This window comes from Osmerus mordax, chromosome 3 (genome assembly GCF_038355195.1).
Source record: "Osmerus mordax isolate fOsmMor3 chromosome 3, fOsmMor3.pri, whole genome shotgun sequence".
In the NCBI taxonomy this organism is placed as follows: Eukaryota; Metazoa; Chordata; class Actinopteri; order Osmeriformes; family Osmeridae; genus Osmerus; species Osmerus mordax.
In genome coordinates this window covers 21,539,432-21,559,994 of record NC_090052.1, presented here as the reverse complement: position 1 = coordinate 21,559,994, position 20,563 = coordinate 21,539,432, and the positions used below count along the sequence as shown (strand labels likewise).

The 20,563-nt window shown below is 45.1% G+C and overlaps 3 protein-coding genes across 6 annotated transcripts; 2 read left to right on the top strand and 1 right to left on the bottom strand.

Moving 5' to 3' along the window:
- Nucleotides 1-342: 342 nt before the first annotated feature.
- rundc3aa (RUN domain containing 3Aa) lies at nucleotides 343-11,936 on the top strand. Its single transcript, XM_067232695.1, has 11 exons — nucleotides 343-490; nucleotides 7,879-7,994; nucleotides 8,292-8,425; nucleotides 8,939-9,024; nucleotides 9,162-9,251; nucleotides 9,432-9,512; nucleotides 9,608-9,773; nucleotides 10,166-10,323; nucleotides 10,688-10,801; nucleotides 10,933-11,039; nucleotides 11,239-11,936. Exons 1-11 carry the CDS (start codon nucleotides 384-386, stop codon nucleotides 11,379-11,381), a joined length of 1,302 nt encoding a protein of 433 aa, XP_067088796.1. The 5' UTR covers nucleotides 343-383; the 3' UTR covers nucleotides 11,382-11,936.
- Nucleotides 1,567-6,466, bottom strand: zwi (zwilling). 2 transcript variants are annotated; one of them, XR_010876446.1, is made up of 2 exons: nucleotides 4,677-4,876; nucleotides 1,567-3,247 (listed from the first exon to the last, which is right to left on the bottom strand). XR_010876446.1 is itself a non-coding variant. In XM_067233572.1 (2 exons), exon 1 carries the CDS (start codon nucleotides 5,127-5,129, stop codon nucleotides 4,881-4,883), a length of 249 nt encoding a protein of 82 aa, XP_067089673.1. In that variant the 5' UTR covers nucleotides 5,130-6,466; the 3' UTR covers nucleotides 1,567-4,029; nucleotides 4,677-4,880. The 2 variants fall into 2 exon arrangements, 1 of the variants encoding a protein (XP_067089673.1); XM_067233572.1 differs by having other exon boundaries at nucleotides 1,567-4,029; nucleotides 4,677-6,466.
- Nucleotides 11,937-13,376: 1,440 nt separating the features above from the next.
- On the top strand, nucleotides 13,377-20,542 carry fam117aa (family with sequence similarity 117 member Aa). Of its 3 annotated transcripts, none has more exons than XM_067233526.1 (8): nucleotides 13,377-13,846; nucleotides 15,443-15,588; nucleotides 17,325-17,420; nucleotides 17,654-17,767; nucleotides 18,312-18,428; nucleotides 18,619-18,760; nucleotides 18,892-19,015; nucleotides 19,116-20,542. In XM_067233526.1, exons 1-8 carry the CDS (start codon nucleotides 13,732-13,734, stop codon nucleotides 19,372-19,374), a joined length of 1,113 nt encoding a protein of 370 aa, XP_067089627.1. In that variant the 5' UTR covers nucleotides 13,377-13,731; the 3' UTR covers nucleotides 19,375-20,542. The 3 variants fall into 3 exon arrangements, with proteins under 3 accessions (XP_067089627.1, XP_067089626.1, XP_067089628.1); XM_067233525.1 differs by having other exon boundaries at nucleotides 13,378-13,846; nucleotides 18,850-19,015; XM_067233527.1 differs by lacking the exons at nucleotides 13,377-13,846; nucleotides 15,443-15,588 and adding an exon at nucleotides 16,417-16,777 and having other exon boundaries at nucleotides 18,850-19,015.
- The last annotated feature ends 21 nt before the right edge of the window (nucleotides 20,543-20,563 follow it).

Genomic DNA, 20,563 nt, shown 5'->3' with positions numbered 1-20,563 from the left:
TTTATTCTGAGGCACACCATGCCATCGTGTGGCCAAAGATAATATCACCATTTACAGATATTTGCTAAATTAAACGTATTCTATGCATTCAATTTAGAAGATTTCTCGGTCTAGTCGAAATTAAGAATGGATTATGGATGAATTAGTGTGCGTTAAATTAATTTGCATGAAGAACAACTAGTCATACATGTTTTCAGTATAGGGTTGTGTGCAATAAGTCAATCGTGAATCGAATCGTGAGCGTGCCGACGTAGCTGGACACTCTCCTACGATAACCTTCTCCAGCATCCCTACCGCGGAGGACAGCGGAATATCTGTATGGCATAGTCCCGCGCGGAGGGAGGGGTCCTGGTGCAAGGTAACAGAAGGCTCCGTGCCGACGAATGGAGTCCGGCTGTTTACAGACAGCAATGGCTATGGGTTTGACATCGAAAAAGGCATCTACTCGGAGCGTCGGCGTGGAACGAAAAAATCTCATCACTGTTTGCAGGTATATCGATGCGGATATATGTATGTAGGCTACTTAGTGTGGATGTTCACACGCCATGTATTGGCTCATCCTATTGCTAATGTGGGATGTCAAATAGCCAAAACATGAATGGTGTTCATTAGGCTAACATCTGAATTTCATAAATGTTCTGCCTTGTCTTCCCATTAATACAATGTATTCTATTCTATAGCCAATTCTGTTATTTTGTAAACCATCTTTGGAAGTGAACCATAAGAAATGGTAAAATGAAAGGACATCCATAGCTACATAACCTGAAGGTTTTCACCTTCAGATATCCCCCAATGGCCTTATGAGAAAGAATTGTAGGCCGATGCGGTTTAAAGGCATCGCTCCCCATGACTGGCAAATGATGACGAGGGCCTGTTAAGGACAAGGACATGGTCTAAGCTCTGGAGAATACCCAGTTACTGATGATGATAGCCTTCATTTTTGTGAATTGACAATTATACCCAACATTGTGAGAATGAAGGGCTTGAATCTAAGAACGTATGACCAGTTCAGAGAAATAGATATGATATAAAACGTTGCTATAAAATTGCATTGGAATATGTTTTTTTGTATGTGCAAATCTTTGTTTTGTTTGTTATTTTGGTGCTGCCTGTTCTGTGTTCTGATGCACAATGCAGTTAAGTCACTTATGCGTTTATTGTTTAGATGGACCACAGGTCACAAACAGAGCCAGGATTGTTACCTCAGAAACGTGTGGGACTGTGGTTGGCAGATTGTATGTTAGCGATGTGAATATGTTATCTCTGGGCACCCCATGCCGCGTCATGTCCTAGAGGGTTTGTGAACAGTGTGTACTGTCACTCCTGAGAAGTCATGATGAGACCCAACCAATGCTTGAAGGAGGCATTGTTCCAGGCTGGAATTACATCAGTTTAGTAGCGTTGTCAACATTTGTTGAATGATGAAGACATGATCACCTCTCAGTCATCTTTGGTGTAATATTATTAACATCAGCGCTTTATATTACAGTGGATGTGGCCATGCTGACTGTGAATATGTGTTGCATTGGCATTAAAACATTTGACAGATGAATGAAAACGACAGAATGCAAAGCGATTTCTTTTATTACCTCTATGCCAGAGGTTCTGCCTGCCTTTAGTGACACAGAACAGTTGTGTAACAGAACAAATACAACATCACATAGAACATGCCTCAAAAGAAAGAAAAAGTCACAATACAGACTTCTGAGTCTTAGAAAGATTAGCGAGAGCACAATGGACGTTTGTTGCCACTTTTCAGTGACAGTTCATGTCAAGAACATTTTAATCTAAGACACTTAAAAGACGAGTACAGTGGACACAAGACAAAAAATGAACATTGAAAACAATTTGTCATCAGTAATGCTAATTAAACCATTCCATTCACTTTTTTTTCTTTCAAATAAGTCAGATTAAATTCTTTTGAGGGTTTTGCTCCCAAGGTTTGCCTATTTGAAAACATCTGTGTGGTTGTCAGATCTGCCTCTCTCTTGTTTAGCACCAAAGCATACAGTACATGGCATTATTAATCTAAATGGCACTCAGGCTCTAGATCACTGTGGTCTTGCCAGACAATTTCCTAGTGACAGCTCATGTTCTGGGGGGGCTGTTCAAGTAGACAAAGGGTATGACCTTCAGTCACACTACAGGGAAATATTGACTGTGGCCTTAGGCCCGCTGTTTGCGAATTGAATCAGGCTGGCGATCTGGTGTGGCTGTCATCTTTGTGTAAATCAGCAGGCTTAGACTGCCAGGTGCATGACCATGATATGGAGGCTAGTTTGACTGACAGACAGATACACAGCTACTTTCAGATCATTAGCCAAGAAGCCCAGCAAAGCCCACATTAGTGTTCAGTTAGTGCAGCCAAAACATTAACAATATTCTGATGGAAGGGTGTATATTCAATTTAACATGCATAACTATTCCCCTCCCTATCATATCATATACATGTAACATACAGTACATCAACACATATAGATTAACATCCCACTTTTCATTAGGTGGAATGAAATCCATTTGTGGGATCTCTTTTGTTATAATTATTACATAGAATCATGCCCTGTTTTGAGTTTTCGGGGTCCTGGGCACATAACGTAAGCATGGGCACGTGTGCAACTTGTTTATTATCAGGGGTCATACATGTGACGTCACAGGAAATAAAAGCCATCATGGTTTTCAAGGGGAACATAGGGCACCCTTGTGGACAGGTCATACTACAACTCAGAGCTATATCTAACACCCATTGATGTGGCTGGTGGTTTGGGGTCTTCGTCATCAGTACTGTGACAATATTTTCAGATGACACATAACATGCAAAGCAATAACGCTACACTGGGGAATCTCATCTGCATCTGAAAGATCATGGGTATTTATTATGCATGTGCAAGGTTTATATGTGACCTAGCTTGGAAAGGTCTCTTCTTTCAATTCCTTAATGTACTACTTGATTACTTACCTCAACAATGTTTGAGCTGTTGCTATGGTAAACATTTTATGTTAAATATGGCAAGACTAGAGTGTCATACTGGTTTCAGATCTTGAAATTGTCCTGAAGGTGTTCCAACTAGGGTTTACAGACAATTCCATTTGATTCTACTCTACTCTAAATCTAATAGAAAAGGCCATAAGCAAAACCAGCTAATCACTAGGCGATAGGTCATCCCTTTGTGGGTGAAAAGTGTGACCTAAGAGTCCACATGTGGAGGTCCCAGACTGGACGAACCCTGATGGCGGAGACCCGTAGAACCTAAAAAAACAACATAAGTTGAATAAGATGAGACAAATTGATTTTTCACTTTTTACTTATTTTCTCTTCTACTGTAGCTTGTTTAAGCCTTCCGGCTTTCTTCCTTCACTTAGAAGTGGCTGCACCATAGCTTTTTGTGCATGTTTACTGAGTAGCATAAAAACCTCTCATAATTTCCCTAATCTAGTGTACTGTCACTCTAGACTTATGCCCTATGTATTTATCGCAAGGTTTATTGGCATTGCAATGACAGCAGGTCCAACCAGATCAGACGCTTAAAATCACAGCATTAATTTAAGATGACTCTTGTGTTTTGTGACTCCAATCCTGTCAGGTTCATTTTCATTTGACTTTCACATATCATGCAATTCCTCCAGATACTCTCAGTTCTTCCCATCCCTGCCCTCAGGGGTCTTCTCACACCCTCCTTTAGTTGCACTTGCACTGACCATAAAACACATAGCCTGGACGCTCATACACTCAGGAAGAGAAACACATTAATCCCCAGGACCTATTGATTCTATTTTGCATTTTGTCTGTTTGACCAAAAGTGTGATATTTCCAGCATCAGAGCAAATACACAAACAACTGTAAGCCTAGGAGGTCCAGGGCACAGTTAAGTGGTTCTCCTTGGCTGAACTCCTGTCCCCTTATTGGGAAGTAGGGGAAGGCCGAGGCTGCACAGCCCAGGACATGTCTCTCACACCCCAGACGGTGTCTTATTATGCTGTGGCCAGTGAGATGTCCTCCTGTGTCAGCTGATCCTGCTGGTTATGCCAAAACTAAAGAGAGAAGGGGAAGACAGAGAGTGAAATAGAGATGAATCAGGAAGAGGTTGAAGAGGGTGGCTCAAAGGATTATTGCTGACAAATGAAAGAAGTATTATGATAGTGTAAGTGCTATGGCAAATAAACCAGAATCGTGGGTAAGTACAGTAGAGGGGGGGGGGGGGGGGGGGGGGGAGAGAACAAGGAGAACATTTGAAGAGAGCTGAGAGGAGACCTGGCCAGAGTCCAAGGCGAGTGAGAGGGGGCACAAAAGATGCTTGTTATAAGGCAGTGGTTGTTTTTCAGTGTCAAATCGTACCAAGAGCATGTTGCTGTGGTATTCCAGCCATTTGCATTTCAGGCATGCCAGCTATTCTCGCTCTTAAACTCCCCTTCACATCAAGACCTCCTAGTCAATAGAATAACTGAACACCTATTTGAGAATTTTTTTATGACACGGGCAATTTATGCTTAGTCATCACAAATACCACAAATATCAATTAAGTCAGACCTTACAGTTAAATTGAGTATGCAAATTGATTTTTGGGGTGTGTTGCAAACAATTAACTTAGCATTGGACTCAAGGAATCATCTGAAGTCATGGATATAGTAGAACACACGTTACAATGCCAACTATCTGATATCATTCTGATACTACTGACCTGTTTCAGTGGTAAATCCTGCAGGATAAAAAAAAAGAAAGGTCCGAAAGTAATATAATCCAATATTTTCGAAGTCAATTTGGATACCCCTTTGCAGATGTTGTAATGATGTCCGTAGTTCCCCTGTGACAGTAGAGTTTTGTCTTTTGATGTTGTAGATATTGCTGCCAGTTCCCCCCACCCAGTACTGAGACCCCGTGTCATCTAGAGGGTCTTGCGCTTTGGAAAGAACGCTTTCCGGAAAGATGTGGTAGTGGTGCCCCTGCTGAAGGAGGCACTGCCCAGGGCGATCTTGGTCTTCCCGCTGGTGATGGTGGAGGCGCCTAGAGAGGTGGTTTTCTTGCCCCTGGTGATGGAGGAGTTGCCCATGGCAATCTTGGTCTTGTCCCTCTTGATCTTGGTGTTGCCCAGGGAGAGAGCAGTCTTCCCTTCGGTGATGCTGGTGTTGCCCATTGGGGAGAAGGTTGTCTACCTGACCCGGATGAGGTGGTGGATTTTGGGGTTCACTCGACACAACGCATCGCACACTCATGCAGCACACCCTGCTCACCAAGCCTTGGGTGTGATAGTAACAGTATGTGCAGCCCAGACCAGAGCAGAATGCTAAGCGTGGATGGTGCTACCCCCGTGGCACATAATGCCCTCGTTGAGCTTGTGGACGTGGGCTCTGGAAGGCCGCATACCACCCATGTGTCCCTGTGAATGGACAGAGGCTGAAGTAGGAGGCTATAGCCTATCGGGGGGCCCCAGACAGGGGACTGATTGTCCCATCGCCACGACGACACAGGATGGCTGAAGGAGACATTGTTGAGCAGGGGACAATCTGTGGTGACATCACTATATTCCGAGGCATTGTTCCCTATATCCCTTGATTGTAAGGCATTGCCTCTGTGTGATACTGTTAGAACTGATATCAGGCATATCATTAGAATGTGAGCCATGATAAAGGCAGGGTGTCCTGGTATGATGTTCATGCACTGGCTTTAGCATCTCTCTTCCTGTCTCCTGGCTTCTGTTTGATATTATATAAGGATTTGGTTTCATAGATGTTCGGACTTTAACTAATTGTGACACAATGAAATTGTACTGATTCAACTTCAAGGTTGTCACACAAGTACTTTCTAAAAAGAATTCCTGGATAGTTGTCTTCCACTTTAAGACAACTTTGTCAAGCAGATCATTACGATCATTACAAGTTCCATTTGTGAACAAAACAAATAAGCCAAACACGTTAAATTAAGGTTATTCTTTATAAGCACCATGTTACATCTGTCAATCTTGACATAAACTTTCTCTAGATTATAACTGTCTTGCTAAACATAGCATAATTATTGTAAAGGATGTAACCCCCAGAATTTAAATCCGTTTCACTAGCATACAAGCTGGTTTTCTATTGTAAAAATAAATGGATATTTTGTGATCATATATGTGGAACTATATGCCATACATATGTGACGTATTCCCAGAGCTAAGGACACACTCTCTTGTGTTTTCACATACATCACACACAGCTGTTTCACACTTCCCCGCCCTGCCAACACAGCACCAACCACATCTCATCAGTCACACGTCTGAACAATGCTCTCAATGTGTCTCCAGGAAATCTTACTCATCCGATTTCAAGCCTATTAGATCTGCAACTCATTTAGCACTGTCCCCCACATGGGGACTTAATGCAGTTTTCTGGGTTCGATGAACACTTTGAACAGTTTTGGGATCTTAACATATTCATTTAGGGTCATGTAGAGACCAAAGGAAATCTTAATTGTAACATAAACTTAATGCTTCACATTTATTACCAACACTGATTTTTATCGACAAGATTTTAAGCCACTGACCTGCTACAATTGACAACAAAAATATCCCTTAGTTATCGTATGTATCAAGTATTCACAGGTTCAAATCCCAGTAGACGTTCCTTTGAGTTTGGTTGCCCCTGGTGAAGGTGGTTTTGACCACAGACACGGACTTGGCCCCGTGGCGGAAGGTCAGCGTGCTCAAAGAGCTGGTGTTTTCGCCGCGTGTGACAGAGGTTGTGCCCATAGTGACACTGGTGTTGCCCAAGGTGATGGTGGTTCTGGTCCAGGAGATCGATGATTTCCCCCAGGAGATGGCGTACTTAGTTCTCAGAACCAAGGATGTGCCTTTAGTGAAGGTGGTCTTGCTCGACAGGAAGGTGGTTTTCCATTCACCGCTAGACTCTCTTTTTGATGTCTTTGCTGGTTTGGGAGTCTTAGCCCTGGTGTCTGGCGTCCTGTCCATCTAAGTGGTTCTGCGCTTGGGCATTAATGCTTTGCGGAAGGAAGTGGTGGTGGTGCCTCTGCTGAAGCTAGCTCGGCCCAGAGCGACAGTAGTCTTCTCTCTCTGGATGGTGGATTCCCCCATGGAGGTGGTGGTCACTCCCCTGAAGATGGAGGAGTTTCCCAAGGATACGGTAGTCTTGCCCCTGGCTATGGAGGTGCTGCCCACGGCCAGGGCAGTCTTGCCCTCCGTGATGCTGGTGTTGCCCATGGAGGCGGGTAGCCCTAGTCCTGGACTCTGACTCCTAACTCGCACACAGCATTGCTTCCAGCCTCCTAATGGTGTGTTGGGTGTGATTGCGAGGCCAAAATGCTGCCAGATGAAATCAGTGTCAGGAGCTGCCCTAAATAGATCAGACCACAATTTATAAGGAGGGGGGGGGGGGGGGGGGGGGGTTCTTTGATTATAGCTGGTCTCTTAGAAAGTACAGACAGAGGGACAGACGAGACCCAGTGTGACCTGGAAGCTCAGAGAGTGGACAAAGGCTGCAACACCGACGACCGTATCATCTGCCACTGGTTCGGGACACAAGGGGGTTAATTGTGCCGTCGTCACGGCAACGCCGCCTCGGACCTGAAGGGGGGCATTGTGCCGCACACAAGACAATCGGGGGGTGACCTCAGTGGGCTTTGATGGCGTCGCTCCCAACAAGCTCCTCCCAGCTATTGTTTTGCGAGTTTCAAACACAGAGGTGCATTTGTCTTTGCTGTGTGTGTGGTTACACTGTAAAAAATAAAAATATATCAACGCTGTACTGTTATAACTACTAGGCCGTTCTCCGTCCCACTGTACAGCTGATAGGCACATTTACAGTACACATGACGTGACAAGATTCCCCTCATAGCAGATATTTTGTATGTTACATTTCTAAGCTTTTGTTGTTGTTGTCCCTCTCTCTTAGATTTTCAGTGAAGACTCTACTGGAAAAGTACACAGCCGAGCCCATCGATGACTCATCCGAGGAGTTTGTCAACTTTGCGGCCATTTTGGAGCACATTCTCAGCCACCGCTTCAAAGGTAACAGGGCAGGAAAAACCCATCACACATGCACAGATGGTTATGGTAGCGTCATGCAGTTACTCTATTTCTGTAAATAATAAATGTGCGCCACAAAACTGGAAGAAAAGTGACACTTAAAGGTCAGTACAGTAGATTTATGAAACTGGCTAATTATTTCCTTGGCTGAGCAAGACTGTTGTATTACTCATATCCATCTGTGTGTACTGCATAGTGTCGTTTGACAGTGTTTGCAGACACTGTGTGGGCTGTGGTAGGAGTTGTGAGTCATTCTTGTGTTTCTAAACTGGGCTCCAGGTCCGGGCAGCTGGTTCAGCTCAGATGGACAGCGTAGTTTCTGGGACTACATCCGGTTGGCATGCAGCAAGGTGCAGAACAACTGCATCGCCAGTATTGAGAATATTGAGAACATCAGCACCTCACGCGCAAAGGCAAGGACTGTGACTGTGTGTGGTATACTTTGTATGTGTGTGTGTGTGGTATACTCTGTGTGTGTGTGTGTGGTATACTCTGTGTGTGTGTGTGTGTGGTATACTCTGTGTGTGTGTGTGTGTGTGTGTGGTATACTCTGTGTGTGTGTGTGTGTGTGTGTGGTATACTCTGTGTGTGTGTGTGGGGTCATGGGAAGAAGGGTTCTCTGATTCCGAAAGCATGCAGTCTCTCTCTTTGTTTCTCTGTATTTATTTCTCCCTCTGTCTGTTTCTCTCTGATTCTTGATCTGTCTGCCATCTTACATTTACATTTAGTCATTTAGCAGACACTCTTATCCAGAGCGACTTACAGTAAGTACAGGGACATTCCCCCTGAGGCAAGTAGGGTGAAGTGCCTTGCCCAAGGACACAATGTCATTTGACATGTCCAGGAATCGAACTGGCAACCTTCAGATTACTAGCCCGATTCCCTAACCGCTCAGCCAACTGACTCCCTCCTCTGAACCCGTCTAGGGGCGGGCATGGATCCGAGTGGCACTGATGGAGAAGAGAATGTCTGAATATGTTGCCACAGCTCTGAGGGACACACGGACCACCAGGTCAGTATGGACCAACCATGATAAGCTACAATGTCTTCCATCCACACCGTGCTCAGCAAGCCATTAGCATGCCCTCACACAACACAACCTCATCTCAGGACCTGAACACTTTGTACGCTTGAACGCACGCTTTGTAGGAGGTTCTATGATGACGGTGCCATTATGCTGAGAGAAGAGGCCACAGTGTTGACAGGCATGCTTATCGGACTCAGCGCTATAGACTTCAGGTGAGGCGTCACTCAGATCACATCAGAATAGGACACAACTTACAGAGTCGATACAGAGCATTTCAAACATGCACAATGATCTCTCTCTCTCTCTCTCTCTCTCTCTCTCTCTCTGTGTGTCTCTCTCTCTCTCTCTCTCTCTCTGTGTGTCTGTCTCTCTCTCTCTCTCTCTCTCTCCAGTTTTTGTTTGAAAGGTGAAGCGCTGGATGGGAAGTCCCCTGCAGTGATTGACTACACACCCTACTTGAAGTTCACTCAGAGGTCAAACGCTACACTTGTGGAGAGCTTAGAAGAGCGCAAACAGAGTGACATGGACGTGTGCTCTAGTACGATCCCTGTGTGTCTCTGTTGAGCAGCTACGACTACCTGAGCGACGAGGAGGACCGCTGCAGCGTGGACAGCAGTGCGAGTGACGAGAGTGTCCCCGAGCACCCCTACATCCCCTTGGTAACCGACGACGAAAGCTGGAGCACCAAATGTCGCAAGATGGAGCAGAGATTTAAGATAGTCTACGCCCAGAAGGTGATTCCGACACGTCGCTCCTAGCAATGTACTGTAAAACATTCAATATCAAAAGCCAGATTAAAAAGGATTTGATGCAAATGAATAACCCTTATTTCCACTGATAATCCATTTACATTACATTTTGTCATTTAGCAGACGCTCTTATCCAGAGCGACTTACAGTAAGTACAGGGACATTCCCCCCGAGGCAAGTAGGGGGAAGTGCCTTGCCCAAGGACACAACGTCATTTTACACGGCCGGAATCAAACCGGCAACCTTCTGATTAATAGCCTGATTCCCTAACCGCTCAGCCATCTGACCCCTAACACAAGACGCCAGTGTATATGGCACACACCGGTTCCACTCCTAAACGTCCACCTCGGGGCCTGTGCGTGTCTTTGCGTTTCCAGGGTTACCTGGAGGAGCTGGTGCGTCTGAGAGAGTCCCAGCTGAAGAACGTGGAAAGTGAGAACAAGCGTCTGAGCTCCACGCTGGGGGAGCAGAGTGTGCAGAGCCACCAGGAGAAGAAGGAGCTGGAAGCCATCGTTCTGGAGCTACAGGCACAGCTGTAAGAGCACACAAACTGGCCCAAACCGGCCCAAACTGGATCCTCATGTCCCAGGGCTCTTTTAAGCACGGGAAATTACATTTTGTCATTTAGCAGACGCTCTCATCCAGAGCGACTTACAGTAAGTACAGGGACATTCCCCCCCGAGGCAAGTAGGGTGAAGTGCCTTGCCCAAGGACACAACGTCATTTGGCACGAACCATGCCTTGAATCGAACCGGCAACCTTCTGATTAATAGCCCGATTCCCTAACCGATCAGCCATCTGACATGAGAACACATATGCAACTGTCATTCTTCTCTCTCACCTCTCATCCCAGTTTTTTTTCTGCTGATAGTTATTTAAATCTAGTGTTCTCCCTCTAGCACTGCCCTCATCCCCTGTGATTCCTCTCACCTGGCCAAACACCTGTCCATCCCTCTGGTCAACCAGTGGCCCTCAATCCCAAACAACCAGGGGGACGTCAAGCTCTTTCGCAGGTAAAACTTCCCACGACATGCAGCACACGGATCACGTTTTGGGCTGTTCCACCTGTGTGCCTGTATGGTTGACATGCACGTGCAGGTGCGCAAATACAACAGCATTCCATAATGCTGGTTTACTTTTTCAGAAGAAGTTTCCACAGCCTGGAGTTGCTTTCTGCTGAAGTTAGCCTGAACTCTGAGTCCCAGAGAACAGATGGCAGAGAGAATGGAGATGCTGCCTGGTCTTCAGCAGGTATACAACTGAAGACATTCAGACTCATTCTCACCAAAACTAACCCTTTTGATACTGATATGCAAACGTTCAGATGGAAACCTCTCCAAAGGTATCCACATGTAAAGGCATGTTTGGGTCCTGTCCATGTTGTGTTTTGGTCGCTGATCAAAGCATGTTTTAAGGACAGAATGTTATCCTGTTTGTTCTCTCTTTCCAGATAAGGACTACACCCCCTCTATGCTTGGTCTGTGTGGTTCTCTGGCCTCGCTTCCTAGCTGCAAGTCCCTGGCCAGCCTCAAGTCGAGCGAATGTCTGGTCAACATCAGTACTGAGCCCAGCCCTGCTCTTTCTCCCAGCTAGGGGGCGCCACATCCAGGCTTTGAGGAGTGGCAACCCAACAGCCAACCCCAGCCCTTCCTGCCTGTCTGCCTGGTGATGTTGCATCGGCTGTGATGAACAACACTGCAACCATCCATGTCCTCCTCAACTTCTCATTCACAAACAATAGAGGGAAAGAATCTATCCCTATTTCTTTATTTCTATATGGATACATTTAAAGTGACGATACAACAAAAAGCATAAGGTACTCAAGTATAAACTCTACGCATAAGTTCTGTGACCTTTGCCCATGCAGTAATTCACTTGCCTTTTCCCACACACTCTGTTCTAGCCCTTCTGATGTATACATTTCTAGTTGGACTTGGTCTTGGCCTGTGCAGGATCTTGCTGTGCTTTTGATCACATCTATGCCATTTCATTTCAGGAAAACAATTCAATTTAAATTCATTCTCCAACTGTTTCTCTGACACTGATAAATCTCCTCATAGTACTGTTTGTGTGTCAGTGTTGCCCTGGGCAAGTCATGCTTTTGCCCAGAGCAAGTCAGAATTACACAGAGCTGGAATGACTATGGAAACAAATCAAATTAAAATTGAAATAAGAATTAATTTCAATGTAAAAAAAATAATAATAATTCATATTTCAATTTTAAAGAGGTGAGTTCAAAACCAACAAATTCGGTGGTGTTTAAATGTCAATATTAAGAATTCAAGGCCTTTTAAAATTCAAAACATGTCACTGATTAACTTCCATTAATGACGACCCTTTGCATTAGAAAGCAGTCCTATTTGGGTAAACAATGTGGTTGGGATGGGATATTGAGAGTGTTGCTAATAGTGTAGATGTGTGTTTGAAGCATGTGAATGACTGATCATTGACCCTTTATTTGCCAGGTTTTCCCACTCTCCAATAGGCGTATCATAGACCTGCTTGGAGTAATCAGACAGTATAACTTTAGTTAGTGTAAATTTGTGCAGCAGTTAATAAAAGCTATTGATGCCTATCGCCATGTCTTTGATATTTGGTTTATTGGACGTATTTTATAAGTCAACTATTCTGTTCTTTCAATTGATCTATTTTGTTATTTTTTCAATGACCAATGCTATTTGTTGCAATAAACAGCATTTTTGTTTATTCCCATCACCGTGTGAGTGAATGATTTTAAACTGGGAGACATCTTGAGTTCTCTTGATGTCACTTTCAAATGTGTCCAAATGATGTCCAAAAACAGCTTGTGAGCGACAAGCCCCTCTACAATCAAGGCTCTCTTTTTACTGGCTTTGGCTGTGGTAGTTAAAAGAACCAGATTTTACAGCTGGTACAACTTCCGTACAAAACATCAAGACCGCTAGTAGTGATAGAGTGAAACTTTGTTCCCCAGTCCCTGGTACAAGGCAGTACATGTCGTTGAACGCGTGGGGACGCCGTTGTCGCCTACTAACCATAGCCGCAAACCTTAAGCTGGACCCAAACTTCCTACTGCACTGTTTTCTGTGGGTCAGGTAACAGGCAGTGATTGAGAATTACTTTTCATCCTGGTGCCTTTTTTCTTTGACGTAAAGGCTAGTTATCAAAATACCTCGACTCGACTCAAGTGAACGCTGGTTGCCATTCAAGGTAGCCAGGTTACCATGGAGGTGTCAAAAGAGTTCCCACCTCAAGGGGAAATTATGAAAAGCACACCACTGGTCTTACTGAAACCATGTTAAACAACGAAACTTGCCCAAATGAGAAGGAGGGAAGGGGGATGGGTGGTGTGTGGATGGATGGAGGACGCCGCACGGCACGCTGTTATGCCTTTTAACAAAGTGGGAGGAAACTTTTAACTTTGGATGGCATGTCTTTAACAGATAGACAAAGTCTACAACCAATAGATGCTCAGTAGTATTTTTCAGCATCCAACCAGCTACATTATTTTGCATTTGCCTCGCCCCTTGGAAGTAGAAAGTGCACGAGACGAGAGAACTTGTGTTGTCAGTTATCAGCGGAGGTGCAGGCAGGATCAGCTCGTAGTGTTAGGGTTTATATAAGTAGTTAAAAAAGCCAAATAGTCCACTTATATTGAAGAAACGAGTTGATTCGTAGGATGGTGTGGTCATAACTACGTGCCTAACCTGCTACTATAAGACATTTTACTTCTTTGATGACGACAGAAGTTGAGGGGAAATCATGGCCATCACAAAAGGCTGGCTGGCTGTGGCTAGCTGAGACGTGAGGCATGATGTTGAATAGCCATCGAATTCAAGCATGAAATATTAAAGTTTTCCATTGAAGTTAAAAAGGAGGAGCGGTTGCTGTATCCGTATAGAACTATACTCAAGTCGTAGGGTAAAAAGTGTCAAGTGAGGTCTGCTGCTTTTGCACTTTGGAGATGTCGTGTAGAAGTGGTGCGATACGGGGGGGAAACCCTCCGTGTCTTCAACCTCTGAGGGCCACTGTCCCCTTCCAACTCCACAATAAACCGCACTGCAAAGATGTCAAGACGGGTAATTATGCAGCCAGAACGCTAGAATATATATTGGGTGCTAGAATATTAATATATTTTCTTGTCATCATCTTTTAGCACAGGACTTAACTTGTATTGTTATTTTAAAATCCTATAACCTGTTATGACTATGCAGGAATCAGGAATTATGTAGGCTACAAACTATTTGTAAAATTAATTGATTTAGCTCATGTTTTCCAAAAGATCAGTATGTTTTGATCAGACATTGCATATAACTTTTTTTATACTCTCAGAGATTCTGAAGAAGGGGAAAAAAAACATTTGCAAGCTAAGATGACCTCATAACTTTTGAACTTTTATTTTGGGCTGAACTGGCTATGTATGTTACTTTACAGATAAAGCGCAGATCTGGGCAAGTTGTAGCATGCAAGAATCATCTTGACATTAGTCCACATTCTCATGAGATCTACTAACATCCCCTTATCGTTTTCAATCCTCAGTTTCCAGTCATCATTCTCTTAAAGATGCATTAGAAGCACTTGAGGTTTTGCATAGCTTTTTGTCCATCATGATCACCAGGGTAACCCTATGCACTTTGACATTTTTTACCCTTTTTGACCACTGCCAAAGCATCAGGGGCTTGGTGTGTTTTTGTTCCTGCGTGTCCTGATATAATACCCAGTCAAAACCCTGCAGCCTCCCTGTGCGCCCTTAAAAGCATTCTGTAACAGTGTTGCTCAAGTGCTTGTGCTGTTTATTTATACTGGATGCCTGGGAAGTGGGCCGGAGGGTCTGGGGTATCTGTGGAGGAGTGACCTGGATGGTCTGTGCGCTGCAGAGGAGCAATCGTTGCCAGTTTTGTGCTTCATGTCTTTGCGTGGCTTTTCTCTAAACCCTGTGGTTTGGCTCACACCTGACATAGATTACAAAGAGTTGGTTAAAGAATCAGAATCAGAATGGAATTTATTCGCCATGAAAGTTTGCACAGACAAGGAATTTGCTTTGGCAGGAAGGTGCATACAATAAACATATACCAAAAATTTAAATATGTGGACTATCTTTAAATATGTGGACTATCTAACGCGCCTAACGACTGAGGCAGCCATCATCGATCCAAGATGGCGATCATAAACACACTCGCCTCAAACAACCTACATTCTCGTCAGGGCCTAACAGGAAGGCTGACAGGAAAAAGGAGGGGGGGGGGGGGGGGTGGAGGCCATTTTGTAATCCCTTGTTTTATGTCTGTTAAGAATGGGATAATCTTTATCTGTTTCATAGGCATTGTTACTGTAAGATGAACATGATACCATCTTTATTACACTGGGTCAGTGAAGTATAACACTAAGCACGGCAGATCCAGCTCCCGTTTAACCCTTGTGTTATCTTCGGGTCATTCTGACCCATCAGTCATTGTGACCCACCGTCGTATTGCGACAAATTTACCTCATACAAAAACAAAGTGAAGCATTTTCTTTTAACTGTCGGGCTGTCTCAGACCCCCCACATTGGAATGGTTAAAAGAAAATTATTTGTATTGGGTAAACACAACAATGGTTCGTTATGAACCTTTGGGTCATGTGACCCGAAGGCAGCACGAGGGTTAATAATGTCACCTTCCGTTTGTTCTCCACAGTGGACAGGACCAAGTCTCGGCCACCAAAGCCAACCATTCGACGCACGCTCTCCCTTGATGCCATTGTGGGTCCTTATCTTCAAGGCCAGTGGCCCAAAGAGACAGAGAGCATGGACGTCACCTGTTTTAACGATAAAGCTACACAGGTGAGTTTATTTATGACACAGTAAAGTTAACATAGTAAGTAAAACCTTGATGCGGTGACACTCTGGACATGAGAATACATGCAGTAAGTGTTTTGGTGGTTTACAACAGCTTGAGCCAGAGACTGTTTAATGTGGCCTAAAGGCTCATCGTGGGGTATTTAATAGGTACTATACAGTGTAATCTGATTGTCTTTGTCTATTTTGAGGATTTCAAGTGAGCGTATCAGAGGTCGCCTGCACAGGTGTCGGGCCAGTTACAGTTTGAAGCTGTCAGAGAAAGGGCAGCCAACTGGAAAGGCTTGTTTTGTTCTTTACAACTTTTTCTGCTCTACCCTTTCCCCCCCCCCCTCTCTACGGCACCTACCCCCCTCTAGAGCACAGACTCAGCTCACATAACCGCTCTGCATCTTCGGTTCTGACGCGGTTTCAGCTGAACAAACCCCCCCCCCCCTGCACTCCATTGTGTGGAAAAGACCCTCCCTGACCTCAATACACAGACCCCCCCTCCCCCCCCCCTCTCTTCTTGGGCAGTTCCACGCTAGTTTCCCCGGCTCCTCTCCGCAGCGCCTTCCAGACTCATCATGTAAAACACACACTCGCACCGCTGTGTGTTTAAACCGTCAAAGCCCAGGCTGAACCGGCTAAGGAAATATTAGACATGTTCAGAATATTTGGCCACCTCTTACAGATCTTTTTATAGGCTTGTGTCCCGTGATTGCCTGTTTTTTTTTTTTGTGGGGTGGGGGAGTGGGCTGTAATACTACACCAGCGTCAGTGTGTGACTGACTGGTCTCCCTCTATGACTTATTTAGCCAGGCTCCCTGACCATGAGGTCCATCACATAGGGCAGTGGATGGCGTCAGTGTTTCTGTTTACAAATTTAGCTCCCTGCTTGAGTGGATTATGACATCCGAGCGGAGCTTGGCGAGAGGCGTCTGACCGGAGAGTTGTGAGGCGAGTGTTGCTCCAGTTCAGGCTGGAGACTCCCAGGTTACCAGGAGACCAGTAGCCGGTGGATCGTGTGGATGCCAAGCCTGTGAAGCAGCTAGAGCGTGTGTGGACGAGGTGAACTGGTGGAACAACTCGGCACAAGGCCCGTCTGATGAACCACCAAACAGCCACTTCCTGTCTGTCCCCAGCAGCCCCGAGGCCTGTGGGTAGAGCGGCAGGAGCTTGTGTCAAGATGTCGGTAGGAACACGGCAACGGCGTGGCCCCTTCTCCTGTCGCATGCGAACGTAGGAAGTCTCGGAAAGCTGCGAGGAAGACGGCGTCTCTCTGCCGACAGCTGGCTTATCGTCTGCGTGACGTGTCGTGTTTTCAGTTTGTCGAGTTGGCGTTCCGCCGCGCTGTGCTGCGGTTGTTGGGTTTGTGTCGTGTGTTTGTGTGCACCAGGCTTCTCTGTTGAGGGAGTGTTGTCAGGCTCAGTAATAGTTGTTTCCCCCCCCTAACCCCCCTCTCTCATCTACACAGCTGTGTACGGTATAGCAGGTGTTTGAGACAGATGTGGGGCACCACTTCTGTTCTGAAACTATAGAAAAGCAGATCTGCTGCTGTGCAAATGTCAGTACTAAACCCCACTGTGAAATAACAAGCGGTGTGGGTCCACCTAGTTTAAGCACGCCCACGGCTTGGAAGAGGAAAAAGCTTTTATCTGTCTGTTTCTTGACTGGCATTCCCCTTTCGATGACAAGTCTGGCTACTGGTGATACGCTCTTTTTTTCTCGTCCCTCCATAGACGCCCAGCTCCTGGGCAGAGGAGACCCGGGGGAGGAGGAGTATCGGTGGGCACAAGCGCTCCGCGTCGTGGGGCAGTGCGGAACACTTGAGGGAGGTCAGTAAAATCCTTCGTGTCAAGAGTGGATGGCAGTCGGAACAGTTGCCCTGTCACTCAAACACGCCATGACGACCCCATCGTCGTTAGGCAGATTTCGTTTTCCCTCGGCTGTTGTCCGAGTTAGCCCTCCATTTTTATAAAAATGCCTCTCATGCCGATGAACATGAACTTTTTCTGTCCGTCTACATTGAAGCCTTGACACCTTCTCTCTGTGCTGGTTCTCCCCTCAGGTGGCCACGCTCAGGCACCAGCTGCAGAAGCGGTCCCGACACGCTCCACCCTCGGGAGGTTGTGAGCGGCCTCACCACCCTGTACCTGGAGGCCCCGTACCAGGATTCACCCAGGTACCAGAGACACAGCCCTCTCCATAGCCCGCCGTCTGCCTGCACGCTTACGACAGCTAGGCCGCTTTTATAACATCTTACGTTAGTTTTGAGAAATGATTCTGCATGTTTATGGATTGCTAATCTAGAGTCAAATAGCCTTCCACGTGATCCCAGAATCATGAAATGTATGAACATGTGTGTACTTCGGCAGAAATGGGTTTTTGTCTTAACATGCTGTAGTTATGTGAAAGGTGTGTCTTGCCCGTGACATTATGAAGGGTAGGACTCTAACATGCAGTTGTTTGAGCCTAGTCTCTAAGGCAGAACAGGGAGGAGCTAGCAACAGTAATATATAAACAGCTCAGCTTTTCTTAGGAGCTGGTGTCATCAAGCTGCCTTCATCACTGCCATGCTATTGCAGAAATGCACAGGGAAACATATTATCTCAGTCTAGCACATATAGACACACACAGACTGGCTCTCGTTAAACACCACAGCCTTTTAATACACCCTTTCCTGCATTCAAGTGTGAGCCTAAGCACTTTTACTGTTTACTTCCCAGACACACTCTCTGATGCCGCTGAGCAGACTGGCTCCTCGACTGCGGCGCAGCGTCGAAGGTCTTAACCTGGAGCTGGAGGGTGTGTTTGTGTCTGAGATCCCAGAGGACCAACACAAGGTGAGCACAGCTTAGATCCACTTAGTGGTTCACTCAAACCTAACCCACATCTACCACAATGACCTTCGCCGTAGTTTCAGGTGTATCCTCCCATTGCAGCCCCCTCTAAGTCATCCCACGGAAAGTAAATTAGTTGTTGTTCTTAGGCTCTTGTCGTCTTTCCCCAACGTTTTTTTCTTCTTCTGTTTAGATTCTGGAGGTCCCAGATGGACACCGAGCCCCTGTTCCTGCCCAGCGATACAGCAGCGGTTCTCAGAGTGACCCATCACCCGTCCCCCTGGACCCGGGTCTCCTCTCCCCATCCCAGTCCCCCTGCCTCATGGGAGAGTCAGGTCAGTGAAGGGACCATTTCATGCCAATATATTTACATCAGTGAGTCTGATCTGGAAAACACATGGATGTTCCCGTGTTTTCTATGCAGACCATGTGGACAGTGAGACCTTGTGCCCCTCTCCCACACCAGCTCTTGTGGTTCTGGACCCCTCCATATTCCAGTCCTCATCTTCCCCTCGTCCCAACAAGACCTACTCCTTCCAAAGGGAACCTCCTGAGGGATGTGAAAGAGTGTGCGTGTGTGAAGAGGCATTGTGAGTAATACTAACGCTGTGTGGACACTCACAGAACCAAAAATACATTTTGGACCGAATAGCTAACTGTTTTCCTCGTCTCCCACTCTGTTAATGCTAGGTCGCCCAATCAAGGTGAGCCTGTCATCAAGCCTTCCTGCCCTGACCCCAACAAGGTGAACTTTACCCCCCATGGAGGCTCCGCCTTCTGTCCTGTTAGTCTGCTGAAGCCTCTTCTGCCCTCCATGGACCTTCTCTTCCGCGGCCTGACGGTCTCGCCCGTGACTGGCTGCTCTGGTCAAGGCTCAGTCTCCTATCAAGCACCAGTGCATGCTGTAGGGGGGTATCTGAGTGGACCTTTCCAAGACTCCACCATGTAAAAAAAAAAAAAAAAAAAAGATTTCTTTAGATGTGAGGAGAAATTTAGTTTCAAAGACAGATGGGTTTTAGCCTTTTTGCTGTCAAATGCTGTCCAGGCTATGAAGAACGCTGTGATTTAAATCTGATCAAGTTCGAAAGCGGTGAGAATTTATGTCTACAGAGTTGTCTCTGTGAGACTGAATATGAACTCTGCCATCTGAGCTTTTTTTGTGATAGGGCTTCAAATGGAACCAAACATCCCTACAAGGCACACCCTCTGCAAGAATTGTGTTTGAATGTGTAAAGAATATTTTTATACTATATGTTCAGGCTATGATAATGATCATAATTAATATTATAAGGTAGACTTAACCATTTGACAAATGATTATCAACTCTATAAAGAGGTAGAAAAAAGGATTACATAAACAAAAATAAAGTTTGTCAAATGCTACCATTTCATTTTTTGGGGTGGCAAAAGTCATGAACTAGGCTTTAATTTGGATATTACCCACAACCACATTTTTCTAGGTTTAGCAGAAGATGAGCTCAAAGTGCTTTTTAGTCACAGTCTGACAGAAAACCTTGATTCTGGGTTGGTTTGATGATTTCATAAGTTTGTAACCTATAAACTTTCAAAACTTGTTTTGTTTTTGTTGAAAATATACTTGTTGTGAAAGGCTGTAAACTCAGTTTAAACTCCAATGCTAGCACTTAGGTGAAGTATTAAAAGCATGGAAGGGATATATTTGGGTTTGGATGTTTATGGTACTGTTTTTATACTCATTTATCTTTGAAATGTGTTTTGTGTTCTTCTAAATGATATCTAGCTATAATTCTTTGGTTTACAGTTGGTTTGTTGCTGTAACTTAGTCTCCCGTGAGTTTCTGGTCACTGATGGAAGTTCTGCCAATGTTCACTTTGTTTGGACCCATCAATGTGTCAGTGTTTAGGTTGGCATTGATGTGCATTTGTGGTATTATGACCTGCGTTCATCACCAAAACGTGTTGTGTAGTTCAAATTTTTTTTCACTATTATTTGAGAATTCACTTGTTTTTGAGATGTGAAATGACAAGTATTAGAATTGTCTATTGTGAATTTTTTATGATTCAATATACCTTTCTAGACGTTTTATACGCATGTTAGTTGCGGACACTAATAATAATAAATAAATTAATAAAATGGTAATGAGTGACGATTCATGTACTA